Source organism: Balaenoptera acutorostrata, chromosome 16 (genome assembly GCF_949987535.1).
Source record: "Balaenoptera acutorostrata chromosome 16, mBalAcu1.1, whole genome shotgun sequence".
NCBI lineage: Eukaryota > Metazoa > Chordata > Mammalia > Artiodactyla > Balaenopteridae > Balaenoptera > Balaenoptera acutorostrata.
The window spans coordinates 8469238-8489238 of NC_080079.1; the positions used below are offsets into that span (position 1 = coordinate 8469238).

At 44.9% G+C, this 20001-nt stretch overlaps 1 protein-coding gene across 2 annotated transcripts in view; it reads left to right on the forward strand.

Annotated features, from left to right (window-relative positions):
* The window catches only part of CPXM2 (carboxypeptidase X, M14 family member 2), a 128554-nt gene that overhangs the window by 92043 nt on the left and 16510 nt on the right, over nucleotides 1-20001 (forward strand). For both annotated transcript variants that reach the window (XM_057531229.1, XM_057531228.1), the window contains exons 7-10: nucleotides 6210-6298; nucleotides 13873-13996; nucleotides 15217-15413; nucleotides 16450-16629. In XM_057531229.1, the coding sequence (XP_057387212.1) occupies nucleotides 6210-6298; nucleotides 13873-13996; nucleotides 15217-15413; nucleotides 16450-16629 (590 nt within the window). The remainder of the gene's footprint in view (nucleotides 1-6209; nucleotides 6299-13872; nucleotides 13997-15216; nucleotides 15414-16449; nucleotides 16630-20001) is intronic.

Below are 20001 nucleotides of genomic sequence, written 5' to 3' on the forward strand. Positions count from 1 at the left end.
GGGTTATCTCTCCTATACTTTCTCCTCCAGGAAAGCCTCAGTTTTCTTGTCTAGTGTGAGTCAGGCCTTGCTACCTCTGGATTCCCCCTGCCAGGAGGAAGGGTACCACCAGCTCTGATGTCTCAGGTGCCGCTATATCTGTCATGCTATTTCTATAGCCATCCCACCCCCCACCCCCACCATGAACTTACAGTTACTGAGTTTGGGGAGCATATTTCATGTCGTTTATTGCTTTTCCCTCAATATAATATCCATGATCTTGCTTTGCCGAGTATGAATTTAAAGAACATACGCTCTGTATTGGTGAGAAAGATGGGTCTACCTACCTACCTACTTACCCTCACACCAGACAGATTCTTTGTTACATGTTTGTGCTTACTAGACGGCAAACCTTTTTCATGTCGTTAAAACTATTAGAGACCATCTGTCTTGTGGATGCTTTTATCCTAGTCTGTGGACAATATCTCATGTTTTCAAACTGCCTCTTATAGTTAGAAGTTCGGTTGTGTCCAGTGTTTTGATTCTCTACAGAATCCCACAGTGAGTATCTTTGTTTCTGTGTCATGGTGCGCGTCCAAAATTATTGTGTAAATTATGGGATTATTGCTCAAATTATGTTACGGTGGCTGGGATTGCCGGCGGAAAGGAAGTATGTGTTTTCAAGGATGATCCAGAGAGAATGTTGAAGGCTTCCCAATTTGGGATCTGGGCCTCCTTTTGTGGCTGGTTCAGCCTGGGATGACAGTCGCCTGCTGCCGCCCAGGGCCTGCTGGGCTTTCCTGAGTTCACTGCGTCTGCAGGCACAGACGTAGGCGGGAGTCTGTGAGGCCTTCTTTGCGCCAGGTCACTCAGCACAGCCTTGGTCTGCTTGCTTTAAAAAGCAGGGTCACGGTTTCTCTCTGAGGGCAGAAATTCATCTGTTGTTGGTAAAGGGCAAAGGGCAGCCTGTGAGAGTCTCATGAAATAAATATTTTCCTGTTAAGTTATTCTTGGTGTGTGTATGTTTGAAGATAGGTCCTGGGGGCAATTTAAACACAAAGACAGAATTACAGTGTGAAATCTGGATGGGTTTCAAGTATGGACTTGGAACGGTTCTATTTTCCAACCCTGAATATTTAGGGCCATTTTTCTTCTAGAAGTTACTTAGCAGTCTGCCCAGAGGAGAGCTGGCCTTTGTGCATGCCTCCTGGTGGTGGTCACATCTGAGGGCCTGGGGTGGCAAATGGACCCCCATGTCCATGTGGGTAATTGAATCTTGCTCAGTTGCCTTGTTGTTGACACAATTCCTTTGTGCAAGTTAATGAGGCCAAAGGCAGGGGTGACCCAACCAACTCAGCCACTCAAACCCAAGGTGACTTCGTGCTCTACATGCAACCGCCCAGAGTCTATTCTTCCTGGAACTCTTGTTTATGAAAAATTCATTTACCTTTGCTTCTGCTTCTCTTTGTTCTGTCCTGCCTGTCTTCCTGTGGACTGTCAGGTGAGAGCAGAGGAAGGGGAAGATTCTTTTTAAGTCTTCATGAATAATGTGTCCAGAAATTTTTGAACTAGAAAATGAATTACCCTATACCATGGTCTATTAATAGGATTTTTAAAGCTCAAAATGAATAGAAAAGGGGGAGTGTTGTTTAATGGTTACAGTTTCAGTTTTGTAAGGTGAGAATGTTTTAGAGATCTGTTTCTACAACAGTGTGACTATATGTAACACTACTCAACAGTACTCTTGAAAATGGTTAAAATGGTAAATTTTATGTTATGTGTGTTTTACCATGATTAAAAAAATTTTTTTAATTCAAACAAATCTTTTAAATGTTGTTCATTTTTTTAAAAAGTGGAAGGAAGTTCTCTTCCCCAAATTTGAATGGACTTGTCCATTTCGGACTAAGGATCTATGCAAATCGGAAACTCTGGGGAGAGCTTCTTAAGATAGATTTTTAATAATGAAGAATTCAGGTGAAGACACACGCCAGCTGGCTTCCAGATCACAGCCTTGGTGGTTTTCAGGTATTTTGCTGTTGCAAGCAACACTGCAATGTGCTCTGCCTCGTTCAAAAAAGAGCTCCATTGTTCTGCACACGATTTCCCCACAGGGTGACAGGACTGTGCCCAGGGTCCTGGGAAATGACCCTGCAGGGCAGGGGGTGGCAATGCTTGAGCCCCTGGTGCTGGTCTGCAGCTTCTGTTATGAATGTGAGACTCTGACCTCTTTGGGGAAAGTCTTCACTCCTCCCATCTCGTCTTCCTGGCCACCAGGTCTGAGCAACTGTCCTCTCTCTGCACAGTGCCAAGGGGTCCAGGGTCTTGAATTCGACCCAGAGGAGCTTGTGGTGCGCTGTACAAAGATCTGTGGAAAGGAGCTTGTGTCCCTCAAGCATGGGGGAGCTGCTAAAGGGCAGTGGCCCTGAATCATTCCTTTGGGCGGGCCAGGACCCGGTGAAATACTGTGTCTCCTTTCTCTGAATACACATACCCTCCATTCATAAGCCACTGAGAAAATGTTTTAATTGTAAGACCACCACCAATCTCGCTGAACTGTAATAATGTTCCAGCCTGCCCCACCCCCTCTCAACAATTTGTATAAATTGGGGGAAGGATGGGTTCTATTGGATCAGCATAGCTGCAAGGACATTTTAAATCTATTTGCTTTACTACCTTCCACTTTTCTTCACCAAGTCAGGCCACACTCCCCCCAAAATTCATGTCCACGTGGAACCTCAGAATGTAACCTTTTTTTTTGGAAAGAGGCACTTTGCAGATGTGATTAGTTAAGAAGACATCATACTGGGTTAGGGTGGGCCTTAAATCCAATGACTGGTGTCCTTAAGAAGGGAAAACAGGGCTTCCCTGGTGGCGCAGTGGTTGAGAGTCTGCCTGCCGATGCAGGGGACACGGGTTCGAGCCCTGGTCTGGGAAGATCCCACATGCCGCGGAGCAACTAGGCCCGTGAGCCACAACTACTGAGCCTGCGCGTTTGGAGCTTGTGCTCCGCAACAAGAGAGGCCGCGACAGTGAGAGGCCCGCTCACCGCGATGAAGAGTGGCCCCCACTTGCCGCAACTAGAGAAAGCCCTCGCATAGAAACGAAGACCCAACACAGCCATAAATAAATAAACAAATAAATAAAATTTTAAAAAAAGAGGAAGAGTTGCAATTCCATGTGCCCTGTAATTAAAAAAAGAAGAAGAAGAAGAAGAAGAGAAAACAGAGACACACAGGGAGAAGGCATGTGATGACTGGGCCAGAGATTGGAATCACGAGGCTACAAGCCAAGGATTGCTGTCAACTGCCAGAAACTGGGAAGGTACAAGGAAAGATCTTGTCTGAGAGCCTTGAAAGTGCACAGCCCTGCTGACAGCTTCATTTCAGACTTCTGTCCTTCAGAACTGTGAGAGAAGAAATTTCTGTTTCAAGCTACCTAGTTTATGACGCTTTGTTATGGCAGCCCTAGGAAACCAGTACACTAACAGATCCAAAGACGGCATAATGTTCCATAACTATCCTCAATCCCGAGGATGTGGTTTTCATTTACCACTCACTCCACCCTCCCCTCCATTCTCTGTTCTGCCACAGTGATAGGGTAATAGCATCACAGCATAAAGTGGGCCTCTTCTCAGAGGTCACCTGGGCCCTAGAAAGTGCTATCTTTTTGTAACTAGCCCTTTCTAAATAACTTGATTGGAGTATCCATCCTTCCATCCATCCGTATTCATTCAAATATCAAACGCTTCGGGGGCACCCGTTCTGAGTCAGGGCCCAAGGATTCTGAGATAAGATGCCACAGTTGCTGCTCCCAGAGCTCTCGCTGTCCAGTGGGGGAGGCGTGTCGGCCTCTTTTCCCCAGTGAATCGCTCTCAGTTCAGGGGGCTCCAGGCTTGCTGGCTGTAGCCTGTCCGCCTGTCACAGAAGGCAGCTTGCCCTTCTGAGTTTAAATAAACGTGTGATTTCTCTTCTTGTCCAAGTGCCTGATGTTGATTATCTTAGGAAAACTGTATAAACAGCAACGCTCTTGAAAATTGCCTTTCCTGACAGTTTCTCCTGTCAGTCAGGCTGCAGATTGGCCCTGGGACTTCCTGGCGAAGGAGCGCCAGCCAAGAAATCAGAGGGTTTCCTGGACTCACGCGGGCAGCCTGGTGGAGATGCTATGCCGTAGGGTTATATGAGGTGGGGCGGCAAGGAAATAAGCATGAAAGATGTGCCGCCCCCTCTTTGGAGCCACGTGGAGCTGTGGGTTTGATGCTTGCACTGACAGTAATGACCTAAGATCATAATGGGCTCTGCCTGGGGGTCCACGTCTCCCCCTTGCCCCTTTTGGAGCGACCTTGTCATAAGAACAGTCAGATGGCGCTGGACAAGTGCGACTTCTTCTCATTCGGGAGCCAGCTCTTTGCAGAAGGGGTTTGGTGCTGTTTGCATATGGTACCAGGTCATCTGTGCTCAGGGCTCTGTGCTGGGGGTGTCGGGGCTTAGGGAGGTCACAAGGCCACAGTAATGGGCATTTCCTTGGGTGAGGGGCTGGCCTCGTGGCAGGGAAAGAAAGGTCTGTGGTGGCTGCGTTTCTGGTATCCTCCTTAGTCCTCAGAGAGCACTTGGAGGCCAGCAATTTTATTTTAAATGAGGTGAAATTCACATAGCATACAATTAAGCTTTTTTAAAGCATACAGTTCAGTGCTAGTATATTCACAAGGTTGTATGATCACTGGCTCTTTCTAGTTTCAGAACTTTGTCATGGACCCAAAAACAACCTGGACCCACTGAGTCATCACTTGCGGATCCCCCTCCACGGGGTAACCTCTAATCTGCAATGTCTCTATGGATTTGCCTGTTCTGGATAAAGCGTGTCATGAGACTAGCGATTGTAGGTTGCAGTGAGCCCCCTTTCCAGGAAAGATAGCCTTTCCTCTCCCAGCTGAGCACCCGCAAAGCAAGATCCCAACCCCCAAAGCAGCAAACAGCTGCTGTGGTTCCAGCTTTGCTCACGTGGTCCCTGAGTTAGTAGGTTAACTTGTCTAAAGCACCCTGTGCTCTCTGCCTTGGGGAGGGATCTGAGCTGACCAGGATTTCTGGCTGCATGGAGATGGAGATGGAGCTGCAGCTGGAGATGGCAAGCCTGGCTGAGGCTCTGTAAGCCTCACGACTTTTTGTCAGGTCAGGAGAGGCCCCGCTGAGTGGTCCCTTCCCCCCCCCCCATCCTCCTTCTAGCTCTTCCTCTTCCCTTTCCCCTCCTTTCTTCTGGATGCTTTTTGTTTTTGTAGTTGTATAAACGACATCGGCTTGTAGGAATTAAAGAAAAAAGTCAATTTATCTGGAGGAGAATTAAGTCAAGGGCAGACATCTCCTCCCCAGTCCCCAGGGGTCACCACTGCTAATGCATCCTGATTATGCCTGTTAGGATGCTTCGGCTCCAACAACAGGAACCCCAGCTCCCACTGGCTTAGCAGTTCAGGGAGTTCTTTATCTCATGTGATTGGAAGTCCCAAGGGAGGTTGATGGGGGATCTAGGGTTGGTTCACTCAGTAGCTATTGAGGTTCTCTCTGTCCTCTACTCTGGAGAGATTCTCACTCACTCCTTTGTGCCATTAAAGTCCTTCCCTTCAATCTGGACCAATAAGAGTGGCCAGGAGTGCTATGTTCTGATTGGCTTAGACCAGTCATGTAGGACCCCTGGAGCTTAAGGCATAAGGTCAGTTTCCTAGAAGTGGAGAAGTGGGGATTCCCAAACAACACAGGGCTTCTGTTAGGAAGGATGAAAGTGGACTGCATGCTGGGCAAGCAACTGATAGAGTCCACCACACTTCTGAAAATTTCCATGCAATTGTGATATTCATTCATTCATTCACTTATTCCTTCCTTCATTTAGTGTGACTGTTTGCCAGGCACTAATACTAACAATAAACCAGTGAGGGAGGTACCAGTGTTCCCCTGTTTATGGGTGAAGACACTAAGGAAAAACTGCTCCAGTGACTTATCCAAGGTCACACAGCACACAAGTAGAAGAGATTGGAACCCAGGCATTCTGGCTCCAGGCCCATGCTCTCCCCACTGGGTAGTTCTGACTCTTAAGATGCTTCTCGAAAGTTGGCTCTCTCACCTCTGTGCGAAAGTTAGAAGCTGGAGGTTGAGCTGTGTTCCCACACAAATCAGGCACCTAACACAGCCACCACAAGTAACAGAATAATGTGAATGAATTCAAAACCATATTTCTGTCCCTAGATCCAAATAACTATTATCACCGACGGAATGAAATGACCACCACCGATGACCTGGATTTTAAGCACCACAACTATAAGGAAATGCGTCAGGTAAGATCCAGGTTTGTCAAAGAGAAATCTCTCCTGTGCCCAGAAGCACGTAGGTGTTTGTTTTTGTGCTTTTATGGTTTGTTGAAGCCACAGGAAATGCTTGTAGTTTCGAGGCTGAGAATGCCTTGGGGTTCAGGTGACGAGAGGAAACCTCCCTCGCCAGCAAGTGATTGAAGCAGAATTCGAAGCCAAGCTTTCTGATTTAATACTATACTTCTTCCACCTACACCGTTGGTGGAAATGTAAATTGGTGACAGCCACTATGGAAAACAGTATGGAGGTTCTTTAAAAAACTAAAAATAGAGCTACCATATGATCCAGCAATCCCATTCCTGGGTTTATATCCAGAAAAAAATGAAGACTCTAGTTTGAAAAGATTCATGCACCCAAATGTTCATAGCCAAGACATGGAAACAACCTAAGTGCCCATCAACAGACGATTGGCTTAAGAAGATGTGGTATATGTATATACAATGGAATATTAGCCATAAAAAAGAATGAAATATTGCCATTTGCAGCCACATGGGTGGATCAAGAGAATATTATACTTACTGAAGTAAGTCAGAGAAAGACAAATATTATATGACATCACTCATGTGTGGAATCTAAAAAATAATACAGATAAATCTATATACAAAACGGAAACAGACTCACAGACATAGAAAACAAACTTATGGTTACCAAAGTGGAAAGAGAGAGGGGGAGGGATAAATTAGGAGTATGGGATTAACAGATACAAACTACTATATATAAAACAGATAAGCAACAAGGATTTACTGGATGGCACAGGGAATTATAGTCAATATCTTGTAATAGCCTATAATGGAAAATAATGTTTTATATATATATATATATAACTGAATCACTTTGCTGTACTCCTGAAACTAACACAATATTGTAAATCAACTATACTTCAATTTAAAAAAATACATCACTGTGTGTTTGAGTGGTATCACTGATTTGAGGACAATAGTCATGTGCAGAGTCGAAGAAGAAAAAGAATCCGGAATAACACTGGTAATAGTAATAGCAGGAAGCTCTCACATACGACCTACATCAATTTCCCTACATTAGGAATTTACCTATGTTAACATGGTCAGTCTCTCTAACCACCCTGGGAGTGCAGGACTGTTGTTGGCCTTATCTTACTGATGGGGAAACTGAGTCACCGAGGGAATATGTAACACTCCCCTTGTTATTCTGATTCTCTGATTCTCGGTATTAGAATCACTGGGGGAAATTTGGAAGAATACCTATACTTGAAACCTGCCTCTGGCCAATTAAAGCAGAATCCTGAGGAAAAGGCACTGGGGAATCAAAATTATTTAAAGCTCTCCTTGTGATTCTAATATACAGGCAGGTTTCAGAACAGCCGGTTGATACCTTATGGCTCTCAGTGCTTTAGACTGTTAGGAGGAAAAGACGTCCCAGATGAGATTGTCCCCAGATTTAATGACAGAAACCAAGTAATCCTGAGCTATTGACAGCATTTATCTAGTGGGTGCAGAAGGGAGAAGGGACCAAGAGTTTTTTAGGACAGGCTAAAAAAGCAGCCCTATGCTGAGTGCTTTGCCTGTGTAATCCTGTTCAGCGTTCCCCCCAAGCCTTGTGCTAGAAAGCGCGGGGAAGTGTTGGCACATGAGAAACCCTTAGACATGTAAGAATCTGTTGGAAGAGAAGGAACAGAGAAGTGTACTCACAAATATGTTTAATGAACAAGCACTCACCAAAGGCCAAAATAACATGGCTCAAAGCGAGGGCTCATAGGTGCTGAGGGAGCGGTACCAGCCACGCGGTACAAGGGCAGGAGGCTTTCCTGAGGTCGGAGCAATTAGGCTTTGCCACGAGGGCTTCTCTGCTTCATCCCAGGGAGTCAACAAACCCAGTTAGTCTCCATGTCATTTCATTTGAGATACACACAGCTTCCAGGCACCTGTCAGCACAGACTCGGAGGTGGGACGTGCTAAAGAAATTGTCTTGTGGTCTTGCTCTGCAGAAATCAGGATAATGTGTTTGGACTTGAGGTCTGTGAATCATCCCTGCTGCTCTCCATTTTCGGGTGTTTATGTGACTGCTCACCGTTCCATTTTATGAAGCACTCGTGTCTTAACACAGCTTTGCTCAGTGGGCATCTCGGGACATCTTTTTGCCCAGAAATTAGGCAAATATCAACTTAGTTGGTGCAGTTAATGTCAAAAGCAATCTATCTAAATGCATTTAAAATGAGCTCACTGCACAGAGAGTGTGGTATCTTTAAATAGTTGTCCCGCATGGAGAATGGAGGTCCTTCTCATATGAGGAGAGCTAATGGATGTGCTTCATTACCCTGGGGGACTCTGGTCCCCATCGCTTGGTAGATGTTAGAGCTAAGAGGAACCCGAGAAAGCAATGCAACCCCTGCAGGGGACACTGGGTAACCACTCCAATCTCTCAGGACCCCGCAGCACTCAACTGGAACCTGTCCGAGGTTGGACGGGGGTGGGCATCTATCAATCCTGAAGAGTGTTCAAGCCAGAAGTGATTTGCCATTTGGACTCCTGGCTCCTGGGGATGGGAAAGAAGCCAGCGCTTTTAGCAATTCCCTGTATGGAGTCTGCTAGATTGCCGTAGAAACCTTTCTAATTCAGGGGGGAAAAAAAAATGTTAGTTTATCCTAGTATTGCGAGAGACATTTACAAAAAACACAAAAATGAGAAACAGACGCAGGAGCAGGAAGAGAAAACAGAACAGCTGCTGCATTGGAGGGGAAATCAGGAGACGTGAGCGACTAGCGTGTGTAGGAATTATTTCTGGAGCACTGATTTATAAGACACCGTTCTCCCCGCAGGGCGAGCCCCGGGGGCTTGGGAAGGGGATGGGGGGAAGAGGGGGGAGGCAGGAGGCCGTTGCGCAAATGCTGATATTATGATGCAGATTGAGTTAATTGTTCTGAGCACTGAAGGCCTTCCCAGCATGTGTCACCATTCATAATTGCTCAGTCATCTCTGTGTCTACATGTACGTTACCTTTCTCCGTCATTGGGACCCCGAGGGCAGAGACTCTGTCATTTTATCTTAAATCCATAAAGTGTACTGGATAACTGTACTTTTGAGGTTGTTGCGGGGGAGATATTTGGGGAACAGGAGGGAGAGGTGGCCGGCATGGCCGGCCGTGGTTGGGAAGGGATGGGGCTGCTGATGAGGTCCGCCGTCATCCAGGGCCTGTGGCAGGAAGAGACGGAAGGAAGGGTGGTCCGAGCAGCGAGGACAACGGGAACAGGACTGTGGAGGCAGGACGGGACGGCCTGTTTCTGGGACAGTTGTCAGTGCCAGGAGAGGCTTCAGCCTTGAGTCTGAGAATCGGGAGGTCTTTTCCAGGCGCAGAGCTGTGTCTGGGGAGATCCTTCTGGCAGTTGTATGGACAGTAGACTGGTGAGCTCTGTCCCTGTCCCGGGAGAGGGACCTGCCGGGTCTGAAGAAGGATGGGGGGAGGGGTTTCTGAGGGGGACTGACCAGTCCTAGGATTCCCCAATAAGTCGGAGAGAGATAGGCTTCTGGTGTGCTTCCCAGGGGCCGGGATACCGTCCACAACGGGAGAAAAAGAAGTGGTTTTGGGGAGAGGTTAAAAAGATTGGACTTTGGTTGGGCACCTGCTGTTGTCAGGTGCCAGATGCTCAGGAAATTCTGTTTGGTTGGCTGATAAAGGAGCGTGTGGCATGAGGCAGTAGAAAGGAGTCCAGGAGAGACGTGGGTTGGAAGGCAGCCGGCTAGTGGTTTTGATTTCCCGGGCAGCTGAGGATGGTTGTGGGCAGCAGGTGGCGGGGTCGCTGAGCTCCTGACCCTGGGGGTGGACGATGGTGGCAGGAAGCCCGGGCAGGACAGCAGGCTTGCGGATTCAGACAAGCGCAGCTCCGCACACCACGGGACGCCTCCGACCCTGGCTCTCTTCCTTCCCCCTCCCTCTGGAATTCCTTTTCACTTGATCAGATGCAGTGTCTGTTTCTCAGACAAATGAGTAAAGATGATGGAAGAGGACTTTTTCTCCTCTCCCTTCTCTCTTTTTTTTTTTTTAACATTTTAATTCATTGGATAAACAATATTGTAACCATATCAAATGCAAACTAAAAGTCTCAAGGTTACTCCTCCATGAACCCAATACCCTAAAGAATCAGTGGTTTTCATTTTCCCCCATTTCTATCCAGGGTTTGCATTTCTATGTTCACAGAATTCATACGATTTTGATCAGAGGATGGTTACAACTTTGCCCAGATTTTCTCACTTAATATTGGATCATTAGCCATGTCTCATTGCTGTCTTCATAATTGTCGTTGGATGCTGCGGAATGTTCCAGTGAGTGGATACATCAGTTTTCTCAGCTACCTTTCTGCCCTGGAGCCTTTGGATAACTCCCCACTTGCAGTGACTTGTGTGAGAGGATGAAACCTGCTCCAGCAAGTGTCATCGTGCACGTAATTTACCTCTGATGTATCGCTCTGATCCTCTGATGTACTGCTCGAAACTGAATTACTAGGAAAGGGGGCTCTTTCTTCTGTCTCCTTCAGGAGAGGAGGGAAGCAACAGAGCCGGGAATTCAGTAGATCCCAGGATGTGATTTATTCCCTCCTCAGAGATGAGGAGACAGAGTCTTGAGGATGCTGAACATCTTACAAAACCCACTGCTCTCGAGGGCAGTGTTTCTCAACCATGTTTCCTTACTGGCCCTTTCTAGACACTTTTCTTAATTACCCATTACATTAAAAACGAAGGAATAAAGTTTTGTTGGGTAGGGTCACACTTTGGAGGGGCACGATGCATGTAATATTTAAGAGTTTTAGCCCCTGGAAAACCAATTTTCACCTCCTTTGGGTGATGTCATCCTTGTCGAGGATGAGTGCTTCCTCAACAAGGCAGTGAAGAAAATTCTGTCCCTCTCTTTTACTTTAGACATCAAGACTCAAACATTTACCATTAAGACTCAGACTCCAAAAAATCCTCTTTGACTCTTTTTGGGAATAAGCAAGGTAGCTCAGCAGCCAGGTTTGTGAGGGTGCCCATGGCCCCTGGAGAGATCCTTCCCAGCATTTCAGAGGGCCACGGTGCGGAGGGAATTGTCAAGAACCTTCCTAAAGGGAGTCTTCAAATGCCCGTGTTCTCGTTCCTGTGCCTGGAAAAGATACTTGTGAGATACCACAACACCAAGAAGGAAAATGTGACTGATATAAAAATACTGCCATGGTGGGTAGAGGATAAAGAGGTGACTCCGATGAGTTATGGCTAAGAATCACCCCATCCTGAGAGGCTGTATCCCCGGCTAAGTGTGCATCCAAGGGAAGATGCTGTTTGTCTTTTTCCAATGTCAAGGTCATGATCTCCAACACAGGGGGCACATTCCTCTGGCAGCTCATCAGAAGGGGAAGGAGGGTAGGCATTAAATGACAGCCAGACTCTGTACTGAATGCTTGTGTTGACCACCTAGTTCAGGATGAGCCGAGTGGCTCTGTGTCTGCAGAACTGGTCCTTGATCTGAACGCAGGACAGTGGGTCACCTGCTGATCAGGACTTGCTGAGGTCCACGCTGGTAGTGGAGTGTGTGTGGTCAGCAGGGACTGGTATGAGAGGCCCAAATCAGATGGTGCTTGTGCTGTGGCCGTCTACTGGAACAATCCGTGTACAACAGACAAAAGAGGTGGCATTGCTTGTTTTGATTGCTCTGCTGCACCTTCATGGACAGATAAGAACTCAAGAGTCCAAAGCCCTGACTCCACCTGGTACCAGCTGGGTGACCCTGGGCAAATCCCTCAATGTCTTTCTGAGCCTCAGTCTCCACATCTGTAGAATGGGGACAGGCCTCCTTGCTTATCTACTTCACTGGTGGTCGTCACGATGAGATTCAGTAGAGAAATAGAACTTACTATGACCGCAATGGTGAACGTTGCTAGTGACATTATCACCATGTCCCTTGTTAAAACTTGGCCTACTCCTGTGTGGTTCCACTTCAGCCCCTCAGTATGTATCCCGCATGGTGAGAGGCGTGAAGCTACATTAACCTTGCTGGCGTGTGGTTTCTCCAGTGACGGTGGGTTTCTGCCTCTTCCCTCTTTGAACAAGAGTCCTTTATAGTCAGCTTTCTCTTTCTCTCACCTAGATATTATAACACAGAGTGAGTTATCATAAAGCAAAGCATGTTCCCCCCTCCCAGGAGTGGTGAGAGAATAGACCCTGAATGCCTGACCAGGGCTGCGGCTGTAACACCTTGTAGGTGTGTCGTAAAAGCAAAGCACCAGCAGCAAAAGCTCCATTCCTTTAGAGATGCGCACCGAGGCCCCTCCACCCAGCAGTGCAGAATGCTCTGTTACGAAAGGCAAACCAAGTGCCATGTCACTCCACTCCATCAGAAATTCTACGATACCGATTTACCAGTTCCATAGATTTTAACCTACCACAACGTTTGAGACAGAGTTGTTTATTTACAGTTTACAGGGACATTTTATGGATCATTTGGTTGATGAGGAATGTTTTGAAAGACGCTTAGAGCACGCCCAGGCCCATGCCACCCCTTCCTCCATCACCACCAGCCCAGCTCCTGCTCATCTTGTAAAAGGATGAAGCCCTCCCTGGTGGGCGCCCACCGCCCAGGCTGGGATGTCCTCCCTCGCTGCTTCCACAGCACCCAGGCTTCCCTCCTGGTCTGTAACACCCTGTCAGAAGTTATCTCATGAACGCACCTGACTCTACCATGGGGAAGCGTGGCTAGTCTGGTGCCTGGCAGAGACATCCTTTGAATCAGAACTTCTTTCACTTGGGGATGGCTAAACAGTTTCCCCCAGAAAGTCAAGGCCACTTACCCAGCTCACTCACAGGTACCCATTCAGAGATGGGAGGCACAGCAGCCGCTGGCGGGGATGTCTCTGTCCTTTGCCCCAGGGCTCCTGTGATGAACAGACCCTCTTCCCTTCCTTTGGCAGCTTGTCTGACAAGCTCGACTGTCCAAGCAAAATTCAGGAAACAATCCGTATATATTTCACTTTCTCGTGGAAGCCTGCATCCCTCACCCTTTCACTGCACGGCTCCCGTCACCCTGGCCTCCACGCACCCCTTACTTGGCACCAGTGAAGTGGCGATGGTACCACTCCATCTGTTACCTCGCTTTGAGTTCCAGGAGGGCGAAGCCGTGTGTGTTTCTTCAGCCTGACATCATAGATTGCTCATTACAGTGTAAGAAAAAAATGATATTCAGTAATAAATATTTATTTAGGCAAGGGTATAGAGAGAAAAGGCTCAGTCTGTCTAATGAGGGCACAATAAGAAAACAGGAAACCAAAGTGAAAAGGTAATACCTCGTCACCCAGGGAGGTGACACTACAGCCCAGGGAGGTGATACTACAGCCCAGGGAGGCGATAAACACAAGCACGAGGTGCTGGAAGACAGGGCAGAGGGGCCACGAGGAGAACATTCCAGGCCGGGGGATAGCACTGGTGTGCAGGACGGTGGGCGTGTGCAGGGGGCCGTGGGAGAGGGCTGTCTTCTTGAGAGGTCTGCCCTCCGTGCAGCGTGGCCATCCTTGTGTAGGGCCGTAAACCCATCTTGTTTCTCAGTTGATGAAGGTCGTGAATGAAATGTGCCCCAACATCACCAGGATTTACAACATTGGCAAGAGCCACCAGGGCCTGAAGCTGTACGCTGTGGAGATCTCCGACCACCCTGGGGAGCACGAAGTCGGTGAGGCTGCCCCTCTGTAGTGCACCTGGCCCTTCGAGTCTGGGGCTTTCTTAAAGAGCGAGGCGATGGTCACCCTGTGAGAACATTCACGAACCAGGCCGGGAGCCGTCCATGCACTCGCTCTCACGTAGATTCTGCAGATCTTGGTTCTGCGAACCCCTCATTGTATGATGTGGGCTGTCAAATTACTTAAGAAATACCCTCCTTTTCTCCAAAGGGACCGTATTTAATTCTGTTCCCCATCTCTGAGACCGGTCATGCTAACCAAAGAGGAAAATGGCTGGAGATGGTTAGGACAGAGTTTTTTTCCCGGAGAAAATTCTGGACTCCCTGGTCATTAAGGGCTCTAGTTAAAGGTGGTTCCCTTAATTTTCTTTTAAATTTCCATCCTATTTTCAAGCATTTCCTGTTTTCAGCCATGTCTCATTCAATCACTCCCAAAACTGTGTTCTCCTACAAGTCAGTGGGTTGGGGGAGCGGGAGTGGGGTCAGCGATTTTTCTTTTTGGTAAAATTGTGAGCCCTTTAGAAATCCACTGCAAGTTAAATGCAAAGATTTGTCTGATTCTCTCGACTTTAATGTTCATCGGTATTCCAGGAGTTTCTCTCAGGAGTAGGGCTTTATCTGTGGGTGAAATCACATTTCCGCAAAAGCAGTAGCTTGGCCAACAAAAGAGGCAGAAGTGCTGTCAGCTCGTGCCCGCACTGACAAATCCGACGTTGAAAAAGCTGAGCTTTGAAGAGAACAAGCTCAGACAGGCCCCCTTTACAAAACGGTGTCACTGCTGACTTGCCCTGACACTATTTTCTGCTTGCATTTATTCATCTCTGTATCTTTATAAAATTGAATACAAAGTTCTTTTAAGAAAAATAATTGCCTCCCCCGAAGAGAAAAAGAATTGCTCTGGCTTGTGTTTAATGTGTAACTTTTAAACTCTAAACACTGTGTTATTGTATTTGTTTTTGCCAAATAAGGCTAAACATTCCTACCCCGTGGCTGGTATCATTTGAGATTTTTCTACTCATTTTCTTATATATCTGACTATCTGGGAATTAATAAAAATTGTACTGGTATAATTGTGGTTGATTTGAAAGGACAGAGAGGGCTAAAATTGTAAGTTTCTATTATTCAGAGATTTCTTTCCTAATACAATGTGATGAGGACTGTTTTGCTGGAAGCCTCTGATATGATCCTCTATTTTTTCCCATCTTTGAGTAAAGGTGAGCCCGAGTTCCACTACATCGCGGGGGCCCATGGCAACGAGGTGCTGGGCCGGGAGCTGATGCTTCTGCTGATGCAGTTTCTATGCCAGGAGTACTTGGCCCGGAACTCACGCATCGTCCACCTGGTGGAGGAGACCCGGATCCACATCATCCCCTCCCTCAACCCGGACGGCTATGAGAAGGCCTACGAGGGGGTAATGGACCGTTCCTCTCACCCAGCGCAGCAGCTAGCCACCCCCTCTCCCCGCCGCACAATGTGCTGAGCCATGAGTTGATCTGAATTCCACATTACCAGCTTTCTTCTTAAGTGTCTTTCTGCTGAGACAAGGGAACCCGCAAGGCTTATGAAAGATGCACAGCAGTAATTGAGAATTATGGGGAGACACTAACAGACTGAAGAAAATGAACATGAATAATAATATTGTTATATATACAATGGGAACAATAGGATAGAATAATAATAACACCTAGCATTGATTGAGCACTTAAGGCACGTTCTAACCTTGATTATTACCTACAATCCTCTCATCAGTTCTCTGAGGACAGTTATTTTTTTGATTCTGATATATTGTTTATATGTCATGTTCTAATTATGATATAGAATTTATATAGGTTATAGTTATATAGAGAGTTATGTATAGATTACAGTTAGTATTAATGTTGTATTGTGTATTCATAATTATATATCACAGTATCTGGGAATAAAATGGAAAACTATACTTAACACAATGGTACCTATCAAATGCAAGTTTTACAGTGCAGAGTTTTGGTTGTATTTATTGGTGCAAATGGTTGGTTAGGGATTTGCAGTGCGAAATAGTGAGCCAGAATTGCAGGGAGAAAGCATTAATATGGTGGCGTTTGATTTTTTCACTGACAGAGTCTTAGACTCATTACTACTTGGAGTTTCATTCAACCTGTGTAGAAGAGGTGAAGGAAGAGGAGGAAGGGGAGACCTAATACTTTTCTGAGTACTGCCATATGGCAGGAATGATTCTGTGCATTCCCTCTTTGGAGTTGCTTGGCTATATTATCCATCACCCACCAAATATTAACAGATTATTAACCAAATATTCTCCTTTGGATGTCATCTTTGGGTCAGAGGGTGCGTAGAGGCTTAGAGACACACCCCAAATGGAGATGGAGATGGAGATGGAGGTGCCTCATGTATGTGAGAGACAGAATGGTCCACAAGTCTGTGGGTTCCTCATATTCTGAATTTTCTCCCAGGGCTCAGAGCTGGGAGGCTGGTCCCTGGGACGCTGGACCCATGATGGAATTGACATCAACAACAACTTTCCTGACTTAAACACACTGCTCTGGGGGGCAGAGGACCGACAGAACATCCCACGGAAAGTTCCCAATCACTATGTTGCAATCCCTGAGTGGTTTCTGTCTGAAAATGCCACGGTGAGTAAAAAGACCCCATAGTCTCTAGAGCAGCGGAGGCCAAAGTTAAACCCACCAGTATTTGCAGAGGATATAACATTTAAGAACAAGACAAAATCATTTTTTCCTTTCACGTTTTCTCCAAAAGTAGGGAAGTGTGCTAGATAATAACTACCTTTTAAATTGAAATTTGAGGAGATTCTTCCTAGAAGAGAAATCATTTAATTAGATTTCTTTGCAGTGCTTCCCGAAAAAACTTTGCCTGAATTGTGCGTGTTTGTTACGGTCATTATAACCTTCATCTTTGGCAGTGCAATGAAATTGCAGTGAAATTTGTCCTTAGACCTCACTGATTACTTGAGATACCTTATTTTTATTTTCACAAGTCCCCATGGATTTATTACATGTGGTGCTTCTTCGGAAAGAAAAATGCAATTGGATGAGAAATGTCTCCCCCAAATTTCTTAGGTCTAGTTTCGCAAAAAGTATCTCGTGGAAGAGATAATTTTCGCAGAATTTCCCATGCCTTTTATTGCCTCCTCTGCCCACTGTAAGTGCTCTTTACCCTTAGTCTTTTGTCCTATATGTCCTTCAAAAGGTCTGCCTTGATTGCTATATGAGTGTTAGGTTTGGGTACACCAACAGAAAAAAAACAAAATAACAGCGGCTTAATGAGGTAAAAGTTTTTTTTTTCTTTTTTCACATAAGAGAACCCTGGAGGCAGATGGTTCAGGGCCAGCCAGATAGAAGCCCATGATCATCAGGAACCCAAAAGTCATCTTTCTGCCTCCATATGTTAGCATGTGGACTTTGATTTTCAAGGTCATAATTCAAGATGGCAGTTCCATCTTGGTGCTCCAGCTATCATGTCTTTGAAGGAAAAGGAGAGAAAAGGTTAAAAAAAAGTCTTCCTCTCAGATAAGTCAATTAACTTTCTAGGCATTCCTAGAATTCCTGCATAATACTTTTGTTTAAATCTTGCCAGAATTTAGTCAAAACTTGGTATCAACCCACCAAAGGGAAGGCTGGGAAATGCTATATTTTAGGCAAGCACATTGCAAGATCAAAAAAAAAAAATTAATAATAATCATTGGCTTTTCTTCTTGAGGAATCAAGGGGAAAAAGATGAATGGGTGGAGGGCAGCTCTCCAGAGCTCCAGCTCACAGCACATGTGGGTACCACTTACTGGAGGAGGGCCAGCGTGGTTGCCTCATTTAGTGATGCACAGGATCGTGTTCTCCAGGACCTCAAGAAGCAACCAGTCAAATGATAGAGACAGACAGTGGCAATACCATGTGGTTTAGTTAGGATGCCCAAGGGCGCCTTATGGGGGGTGGAGAAGTAAAGAATTCAGGCCCTCTGGGTCTTCTGAATCCTTTCTCACATTTCCTAATTCCACCCTACATAATCCCTCTTTTTTTCCAAGCTAACATACTAGTGACATCTGGCAAAGCTGAGGATTCAAGTGATGTTATAATTTGGGAACCCTTGGACCAAAATTGGAATATGGTTGCCCGCTTTCTTAGCCTTGAGTCTCTGAGAGATAAGTAATTATTTTAGCACAATTATAGAAAGTCCTTGGATTTCAGTCTTTGCTTTAAGTCCAGAATTTAGTTTTTTGAGCTTGTTCTTTAAAAACACAGGGAGAATTACACAAACCTGCCATCACCAATACCTTTCTCAGTTATGGACAGGTTAGATAGATAAGAAATCAGCAAAGACAGAGATTTGAATAACAGTTAACAGTCTTGACATAGGGATCTATAAGAATTCTACAACCAACAAGTAGAGAATACATATTCTTCTGAGTAATCCCTGGAGAATTTTCAAAAATTGATGGTGTTCTTGTCTGTAAAGGAAATCTCAACAAATCTCAGAAAATAGGAGTCAGGCAGACCATGAGTCTCTCACCACCATACAATTAAACTAGCAGACAGTAATAAGATTAATGAAAACATCACCATGTATTTAGAAAATTTCAAAAAAAAATTAAGTAATGAGTCAAAGAAAAAGTTCATACTGGCAACTAAAAAATAAATCAAAGATAATGAGAACACTAAATGTCAGAATTTGTGGAGTATAGCAAAAAAATAGTGCTTTCAGGAATTTATACCTTTGAATGATTATATTCCAAAATAAGAAAAGCTGAACATCAACCAACTTAAGAAGCTAGCAAAAGAATAACAGAAGAAACCCCCCAAAATGTAGAAAGACTGTGATTAAAAAGAGCAAAAATCAATGAAATGATAGAAAAAAAACAAAAAAGAAATAAGTTGTCTGCAGAAAGAAATATCTGGTAAAATTTAACAGTCATTTACAGTGATTTTTCAAGGTGAGGAAAATGATTTTAAATGGTATTAATTATAAAATAAAAGATTTTAAAATTAATTTTTATTGGAGTATAGTTGCTTTACAGTGTTGTGTTAGTTTCTGCTGTACAGCAAAGTGAATCAGCTATACATATACATACATCCCCTCTTTTTTGGATTTCCTTCCCATTTACGTCACCACAGAGCATTGAAAGCGTTCCCTGTGCTCTACAGTATGTTCTCATTAGTCATCTATTTTATACATAGTATCAGTAGTGTATATATGTCAATCCCAATCTCCCAATTCATCCCACCCCCCCTCCAGTTTTTATAACTATGCTATAATGCCTCATTAATTTATGGAAACATAGTGGGTATGACTACATAAAGATGTTTATGGAGGTGATTATTCCCTTTCCTGAACCACCATGCCATTTTAGCCATATCTTCTTTATGAGTTTTTGGCACTTTTAAACTTGTAAAAGAGATATTTATGATTAGTTTTATCTCCCTTGCTAAATGATAGGCTGCTTGAGGGCACATTATATATTTTTGAAACATTTTTTTCTATCCCTAACTGCATCTAATGTACTTACCATGGAATTCAGTAGATAACTAATTTTTAAAAAATTATTGTAGCATTAAGAAAAATGAACTCAATATCTTTGTAACAATCAAAGTAAGATACATATTTGGTAGAATGTCTTTAGTTCACCTGAGTTCAATCAGGTACTAGATAGACTGGATACTAATTGAGGAGATTAATCACAAGCAATATATATCCCAACACTAAAAAACAGAGTAAATATTTGATGAGTGAGTTGACAAGTATTTTTTCCCTTACACATATCCCTTTGATATTTGTGCATGTGTATGTGTCTGTCTATCTATCTATCCATCTATCATTATTATTAAAAAAAATTTTTTTATTGTGGTAAAAGTCACATAATATAAAACATCCTATTTTGACCATATTTAACTGTACAGTTCAGTGGCACTAAGTACATTCACGTTGTTGTGCACCCCTCACCATCATCCATCCAGGGGAGAAGGAATGTGCACCTTGGCTACCAATCTTCATGG